General features: G+C 41.9%; 1 protein-coding gene across 1 annotated transcript; it reads left to right on the forward strand.

The window, feature by feature from the left end:
- The first annotated feature begins 231 nt into the window (after nucleotides 1-231).
- On the forward strand, nucleotides 232-8,013 carry RBFA (ribosome binding factor A). Its single transcript, XM_039549686.1, is given in 8 exon segments — nucleotides 232-244; nucleotides 247-340; nucleotides 1,344-1,386; nucleotides 1,994-2,170; nucleotides 3,452-3,564; nucleotides 4,765-4,849; nucleotides 6,500-6,570; nucleotides 7,620-8,013. Coding segments are annotated over 8 exon segments (990 nt in total).
- Nucleotides 8,014-8,954: the final 941 nt, after the last annotated feature.

Raw genomic sequence — 8,954 nt, forward strand, 5'->3', positions numbered from 1 at the left:
CCTCCCCGGGCCGAAGCGCTGAGCCTGCGTCCAGACTCTGCGTGTGTGAGAGCCCTGCCCAGCCTGAGGGCGGCTCGGCCTCTCTCCCTCCTTCCTTCTCTCCTTCTTCCCTCTCTCCGGGCCCAGCCGGGACATCCCCACCCGCCGGCCCGGGCCTCCGTGCCGACAGGGGGAGCCGCAGGCGGAGCTGAGGCGGGAGCTCGCCGCGCCGCGCCGCGCGCCGGGGCAGCAATGTGGGGCGCCCGGGGGCCGCCGTGCCGCGGTGGTGCCGGGCCCTGCGCAGCTCCGCCGCCCTGGGCGGCCCCAGGAACCTGCTGCGGAAAATGCTCCGCAAGAATAAGTAGGAACGGGGCTCTCCCGGGGTGCGGGGCCCTGGCGGGGTGGGTTGTGGCCCTGGGGTAAGGGGGGCTGTGGGGCTCGGGCGCTTCCGCGGCCCCGGTAGCGCGGAGGAGAGAGAGACAGCGACCCCGAGCCGCCCATCTCAGCTGGTCGGCAGCGGCTGAACGTGTGCCCAGGTGGCCAAGAAGGCCAATGGCCCTGGCCTGTATCAGCAATAGTATGTCCTGCAGGACCAGGGCAGTGATTGTCCCTCCGTGCTCCGCACTGGTGAGGCCGCGCCTCGAGTGCTGTGTTAAATTCTGGGCTTCCTCAGTACAGTAAAAACATTGAGGTGCTGGAGCGTGTCCAGGTGAAGGGTCTGGAGCACAAGTCCGATGAGGAGCAGCTGAGCGAGCTGGGGATGTTTAGTCTGAAGAAAAGGAGGCTCGCGGGGACCTTACCACTCTCTACAACAGCCTGAAAGGAAGTTGTAGCCAGGTGGGGGTCGGTCTCTTCTCCCAGGTAACAAGGTGGCAGGACAAGAGGAAATGGCCTCAAGGTGCACTAAGGAAGATTTAGATTGGATATTGGGAGAAATTTCTTCACTGAAAGGGAAGAATGGTCAAGCAATGGAACAGGATCCCCAGGAAAGTGGTGTAGTCATTGTCCCTGGAAGTGTTCAGAAAATGTGTAGAAGTGGTGCTTAGAGACATGGTTTAGTGCTGGACTTGGCAGTGCTGGGTTAATAGTAGGACTTGATGATCTTGGCCATATTTTCCTACCTTAATATTTCTATGAATCTAAAGAAACCTCAGAGTTGTTCTTTTCCACCCCCTTGCTGTCTGTGAAGCTTCAACTGTGGATGGGAAGTATTGTTTTCCACACCTCTGCTGTGGGGAGAGCTACTTGCGTGAAAACCTGGGTGTTGTGTGCTTTCAGGCAGGTGGAATATAAATTGCACAGGGAATCCTTGTTTCTCTGAGCTGCTGAAAGATAAGGCTGATTTCCTTTCCTTTTCCCAAAAGAAAGAAGTTCTGGTATGACAGCCCTACTCTGGGACCGCAAACGGTAAGTGCAAGCTCTTAAGGCGATGTGCTTATTTGTGCCAGGAGGAACAGACTTGTGTTTCTGCCATTGATTCTAACTTCCAAGCATTTTCTGATGGAGAAATAGGAGGATTTTGTGAACAAACAGTAGGGCTCCAGTTTGACTGTGACAGGATTGCCATTTGGCTCCCCATGGCTGTTTCCTTGTCTATACTGATCTTTCATCTTTGCCAGCATCAACACTCTCTTGCACACTCCTGACTACTGATCCAGATTAAAACTTCTATGAGCTTAGTTTAATGAAAAATTTTTTAAATGTTTGTTTTTTCAAACAAGCAAAGCTTTTCAGTCAATACGTGCTGTATTTGAGAAAACATCTATGGAGCTTCATAACTTGCTACAAAATACAAAAGGAACTTCAGAAACTTTGACTGTAGTACATGAATGTCAATGATTTTGTGAACAGAAGTATTCTTTATTGAAACACTTGATACATAGGACCTATATAAAGCCATCACAGCTGCAGGAATGAAATAAGAGCATACTTAGTAAAGTGCATGAATCTGTATATAGTTGCCTAATACAAGTGTGTAACTACTGTTTAACGTGTTGTTTGTTTCTTTTTAAAGTTGTATAAGCCAACAAAGTTGGACTTTTTAATGAAAAATGACCTGACAGAAACGAGGAAAGAAGATAACATGCGCTGCAGAGTCTTGAATGGTCTTATTCATAAAGCTGTGTTAGAGATGGCAACTACCTGTGAAGTCAGTCAAGAATTTTATGATCTCAAGCTGGAAATCTGCAAGGCGAGTGCCAAAGCTACAGCTTGTGCTGGGCCACTCTGATTACATTGTGCAGTTGGCAAGGATGTGCCAAAGGAGCTCCCCTGGGTGTTGTGATGAGTGCAAGAGGAGTTTTACGGCATTGCTTTTGATGTAGCAGAGTGCAGCAAGATCAGGCTCTGGAGTACACACTCGGAGAGCTTTGCCACTGTAGTACCTGGCTTAGGAGACCTTTGCCACTCTAATGCAAATGCAACTTGGGCCAATTAAATGGTGACTCTCCTGGTATGACTTTTTTTTTCTGTTACTCAGACATAAGCTCTTTGTCTTGCCCTTTCAGAAGGAGGAGCTTGGTATTACCAACATAAGTATATCTTTCCAAGAGTCTTTTCTTGCAGCTGTGTGAGAGTTGTCAGCTCCTTGTGCCACTCACCAGCAACATTACAGGCAGAAGAACTAAGTGATGCATGAGATTAGTTAAAAAAAAAGGGCAAGTCTAAGAAAATGTCATTGTCAAGCAAGATCTGAGAAAGAATTGACATTTGTATGTAATTGTAGCTAGTGTCATAATTTGTGGATTTGAAAGGGATGTAAGAGCTCTGATACAGGAAGTAAGTCAGTCTCCACATTCTTGTTTGTTGTCTGTAGTTTTTATCTTCTACATTTGCTGTTCTGTAAAGATTAAATTATAGCAGTGTTTGGCTTAAAAGCTTGGTGGACTCAGCTTTTGATATTTAGAAGCATGGTAAAAAAAAATGTACGTTGTAGCTGCATCTATGACAAAAGGTTTGTCATTCATGACTGAAATAGGTGATTTTGCCAGCTGAGTTCATTCTGTTGTCAGACAAGTGTTCAAAATTACATGGGCAGGATAAGTTTTGGCTCTGTATGTGCAATATCCTTCACAGAGTATTTCTGTCTGTCTAGAGCTTTGAGGATTGCTTGTCTCAGATCACATGTCTGCATGTAAAATCGCTGGCTGGTGTGGGCAAGACACAGCGCTTTCAGGAGGCATTGCTGTAAATTAAACAACTTACAACATGAGAGAGGGAAAGGAACAGCCATCTTCCCAATACAATACAGATCTTACAGCTGCACAGTGTCTGTGTTGCACTGGGACATGGCTGGGCATAGGTCAGTCCTGATTTACTCATGAACTGATTCTGGTCTGATATAATTTCTTCTGTTATCAAAAGAAATTTTCTAGTAAGCTTTCTGCAATCCATCAGAGACTTCATTGTATATGAAGTGATGAAGAGTGTGTGTATATATATCATTTTAAAGACGGATTTGCCTTTTTTATAGGTGTCCCTGTCATCCAACTTTTCAGCATGCCGTGTGTACTGGAACCCTGTTTCCACTACAGAGGAGGAAAGTTATGTTGAAAATGTGCTGCGAAAGAGCGCTCCACGTATACGGTACTGCTGTGGGATAGACAGGCCACTTCCTGAATCCAGAGCCATTTCTTAAGTACCACTTCTTAAGTATGTCCGACAATCTAGATTTGACCTACTGGGATGCTTTAGGTTTTTACATACTAGGAGTAGAGCATCTCCTGTGATGAGCTTCACACGGAAGGGCGGCTGTGTCAGACCAGCTGTGTGATCTTTTTCTGGAGCACAGCTGGCTTATTTGGCTTCTGTGCTTTCCCAGGGCTGGAGTGGGCTGAGCAGAAAGCAAGAGGAGTGTGGATGAGGTTTCACTCCCCTGTCCTCATGGTGGTGGCTGGACAGGCTGTGTGGGACAGTACCCCAGAACGGGATGCTGCACAAAGGAGTTGCAACTACAAGGATCTCCTTGCAGATTCACTGGGCAATTCTGATTGCTAGGGATGATTTGGGCCTCCGGAAGGGATGACTGTTATTACAGAAATTCTTCACAATACTGATACTAGAAAACCCCACAAAATTTAGAATGCTACCATGTATTGTGATGCTTTTGCCCATTTTTCCAACACAGAGTCCAGTGAGTTTTCAGGATATCATTGAGATTTTTGTCTCTTCCCCCCTTTCCTTGGCTTTCCCTCTGCTATCCAGCCAGTCTGTTGGAAGTTCAGGACTTCACCCATGTGGAAGGTGGTGTAGAAGCATACTTGCAAAGCCATTTCCTTTCCCCATTTCCCTAAGCTGTGTAATTTCTGCTCCAACATAATGCTCTCTTCTACTCCACAGCTTCCACTCTTTAAGAAGGAAGGTTTCTGGCTGAGAAGAAGACAAGGGGAGCCCTGTCAGTCCTTCCTGGAGCTAGCATGTAGAATAAGTTGTCCTGCCCTGCTCTGAGGGCTCTATCCCCCACTGCTCTTATCCCTACAGTGGGGATAAGGATACCAAATGAAGTGGGGAATGACCTGTGCCAGCCTATGCATATAGATACAAACCTAAAATCATCAATACTCAGCTGGACCTGCAGCCTGTAGTTTTTGTATGCTGTGCATTCGAAGTTGGGTTTCTGCAGTGGTGTATTGCTTAGCACTAACCTGAATAGCTTCCCATCAGACTCAAAGTTTTGCACACCATATCTTTAAATGTACAGGACTGCTGGATTTAATTTAACACCTTTTACTCGTCCTGGAGATGCTATACTGATACTCATGCCGGTGAATGCTGTATTTTTGCCAGGTATCTTCTGAAGAGTCAGCAGATTGTAGGAAACATACCCCCAGTAGTATTTATAAAAGACAAAGAAGCTGCAGCTGTAAAAGAGGTAATTCTAATCTTTGACTCAATGTACAAATATAGTGACTTAGGAGAGAGCTGATCATGTAGTTGCTCTACCAATTTACATCAAAAATTAGTCTTTCTCTATAGTTGCAAAGCATTTTAACCATCAATCTTGAGTAAGATTGATGCATTTATAATATGTAGAAGAATTGTTGGCTGTATCATTAGGCCAATGAAGAATTTTGAAAAAATTGACTTACTATTTTAAGGATTAATATGTGGTTGCCTAGTGTATATGATTATAGAAATGAGATTGGAGGAGCTCTTTTCCACATTTTAAATGTTATGTCTTTTTAAGATGCAATTGAATAACTAGTGATGTTTTTATTTTTATTTTTTTCCCTGTAACCCTTTCCATCTGTGAATTGTTAAAATGTCTCTAGGGAAGTGCAAATCTTTGCATAGGGGATGTAGGCTTATTCATACTACATTTTTTTTCCTTCATTTTTAAAATTGTCTTTACTATTTCATGTTTCCTGTCAAGGTGTTGATAGTTTTAACTAGTCAACATATTACTAGAATAATGATGTTTCCTAGGAATTTGCTGTCATTGGGACTGTGAAGCAAGATCTCTAAAACACTGAGATTTCCATAAGAGAAAGATGACACCAATGAGTAGAATTTAATGAGAAATGTCTCCTCAAGCTGTTGATGCGAACAGAAGTTGAAAAGAACATGTTCATGTTTCTGTGCCCTGAAGTGCCTTATTATTTATAATAGTGTTACTGTTACAGCCAATTACTGTTAGAGACTTATGGGTTCCTGCAGTGTGCATGAGCAGACCTGGAAGGAATAAAAAGAATTTCAGATTCTCTAGAAATGCAATGAACTGCCTGAGCTTTCTGTGGTCAGAAAAATTCTGAGTTTCACAGAAGACAAGTAAAAACCCTCTTTATATCACTTCTGTAAGGGAATGACACTGGGAAGCACATAGATGGATTATTTTCTCCCGCTTCATAGTTCATCAGATTTATGTCAATCACAGATTCAAATAACATGCTGAACTTGGTTTTTAAGTATTGTAAGTAAGGGAAAAAACATCCAATTAAACACTTGGATAAAAAATCTGATTAATTGGAATAATACAATGAACTAGAAAGGAATTAAAGAAAAGCTGAAATAAAATTTCAAATGAGAGAAGATTTTCACAATTATGTATAGTCTGTGAGCACTGCATGTAATAGATTTGTAGCATTTACTGGTTAGATGCCATGTTAAAAGGGATTTTGGAATTCCACACTTACACATAAGAGAAATGCAAACTTGCAGAAAGGGAGAAGAGGTGAAAAAAATCTCAGTGTAAGGATGTTATGAAAAAGGATTTGCAAGAATGAGGTAAGAACGAATAAACCAAAAATGATATATGTCAGACAATCCCTAGCCAAGGGTTCATAATGCACGTAAGGCAAAAAACTTCGTAGGAATCTCTGGGTCTATTAAATCACTGTTTGACACAAACATCCCAGGCAAGAAGTGTAAGCAGTTCCATGTAAATGAAGGGAAAAGCTGTTTTGAAGTGGTTTTGCTAAATATTCCAAACATAGAAAAGAACATATTTGCTGTTAGATACTTGTCTGTTTGTGAACAAAGTAGATTTAAACAGGATCCGTAATATGCCTTCATGTGTTTACAGGTCGAGGACTTACTGGCAATTGCTGATTTTGGACCTCCAGAAGAAGAAGAAACATCTCAAAATGATTCAAGGTGGGTCTTTTTGATTCAGAATTGTACAAGTGTCCATTTTCATCTCTGTTGGCCAATTAAATTTGGTATTATTTGACATAAGAGAAAGTATATTTTAATTAGATGTGTACATTGTTACTCACAGACCCTATACTTGTTACGGTATTAATATCTTAATTTTTATGAGGGAAATGTGTGTAGAATTTCTAAGATTTCAAGACTTGATGTGTTTATGATAATCAAAATTTTAAAAATGCTCTGCAGCAGTAATATTTGTTTCTTTCTGGTAATTATCTCATGAGGATGAAAACCACATTTACCAGTACTGCTCTACTTGTCCACCTCTTTCTGATACAAGTTTGGTTTGTTATACATGGATTGCCAGTTTACTGATAGATCCCCTTAAGTTAATTTAGCATTCTTCTGTGAGAGATTTTTGGCTGCTGAGAGAGAGGGCTGAACAACCTGTTGGAATGGTGGTTCTGGATGCTCTCAAAGCCAACAGCCTTTGCACTTGTGTGCTGCAGTCTGTTGGTAGAAATGCTTTCTGTGCCTCGGCATCTCACAGGATGGTTCATCAGGTGTGAATCAGAAATAGCTTCCTGTGGGAAGTCATTGCTGTAACAGATTCCCCAAAGGGCACCTAACATCTTCCACTGTATCTTGGGGAAATAGTCAAGTCCAGCATAAAGTGTCACATCACTATGATGTGTTTTGGGCACAGGCTGCTGCTTCTCACTTCTTGGAAGAGCTGGGAGAAGTCTTGAGTTCCTTGGGGCTCCCAGGTCCAGTGCTCACCTGTGCACATTTTTCCCAGAGACAAGCAGTTTCATCTGGCACGTTGTTGCTTTATTGGCCTTCTCCCATTAAATCTGTTGACACAGACTGTCCTTGGACACATCATATGGTGCTATCTCTTCCTTTGTAATGCAGGGAACACAGGGTGTTAATAAAGTCAAACTGAAAAGTCCAGTTTATTTCTGTGTTACTCAAGTTGTCAAAAATAGCATTATTCCTCAAAATATATGCAGGGAGGAAACCCAAACCAATACTTGTTTTCTTTTCCACAGTAAACTCTTCCCTTCAACAACTCAATCTTCAGATTCACCCATGAGGCCTAATCTCTTTGGTATTGATCATGAACTGCTGAATAAACAGATTATGGACTATAAAAAAATGAAAGCGTCAAGACATATGGAAAGCATTGCCTGGACAGAGAAGCAGGAGCAGCAGCTTTCTAAGATTCAAAAGAAAATGAAAAAGAGAAAAACAAGGAATCCTCCTGACAATGACGACGTTATGCCACAGAAACACTTACTGGACAGATACGAAGCTGATTACTGGGATGCTAACATTGAATCAGCCTCGGACTATGAGCTGCAGGATGAATTACAGGAAGAGGTGGATGAGTTGGAGGTGGATGATGACAAAACTTTAAGTCAGTCTACTGGTAAACTGAAATGAAGTGAAAAAGCCACTCCCTTCAAAATGGAGGCTGCCAATAACAAAAAAAAAAGACTGCCATAGCTACTGAAAGATTCATTTTATACAACATGTTTACCACTTCCTCATTCAAACTAATAGATTTGCCACATGTGAGGAGGTTTGCTAGTACAAAGTATGTAAGAAAAGCTGCCATTAGTGATATTCTGTTAAGCAGCTTTCAAGTTGCTGCAGTTGAGGGACTTCCAACTGGAGAGCAGTTTTGTAATGACAAAATATACCTATTGCAGCCCTGAGTTAAAACTTCTTGCAGTTGTGTTGACTATTTCCAATAAAATTATGGTTGCTACATTGCAATATTTCTTTTAATTATTTTGATAATTTTTTTTTAGCGACCTGTATAAAAATTATCACAAAGTGATGGTGTCATTCTGATATCAGGAAGGAAGAGGGAAGCAAAATAATGACAGTGGTGTTCAGCTTCCTCAAACAAAGACCAGGACAGGGTCTTCTCTAGAGGACCAGTCTAATGGAGGAACACTTTCCACAAGAAGATGAAACTTACTGAAATTGTGGCCAATAAAATTGCAACCCTGAAAGAAAATAATTTGATAGTTGTGCAAGGGGAACTGCAATCAGAAAAAAATGGAGAACTGCTTATCCATTGGGTAAAATCAGCCAAAGCATTGACTGTGACTTAAAAAAATGTATTAACAACTTGAAAAGCAGAGAAAGAGCAGCAGGGAAGAATGTCCTAGAAACTGAGATTTGAAAATTAATAGGGAATCATATAAAAAGTGAGAATAAAGCTTTCTGACTCAAGGCACATAAAAAATAATAGCATGAGTGTATAAAGGCAGAAGGCTTCAAGCTTCAAAGAAATTATAATGAACAAGGTAGTAAAAGGGAATTCTACCAGAAATGCAGAAAATTTAATTCCAGTAGTTAATGGGGAGGTGAAC

The sequence above is a fragment of the Corvus cornix genome, chromosome 2 (assembly GCF_000738735.6).
Source record: "Corvus cornix cornix isolate S_Up_H32 chromosome 2, ASM73873v5, whole genome shotgun sequence".
NCBI classification, from domain to species: Eukaryota; Metazoa; Chordata; class Aves; order Passeriformes; family Corvidae; genus Corvus; species Corvus cornix.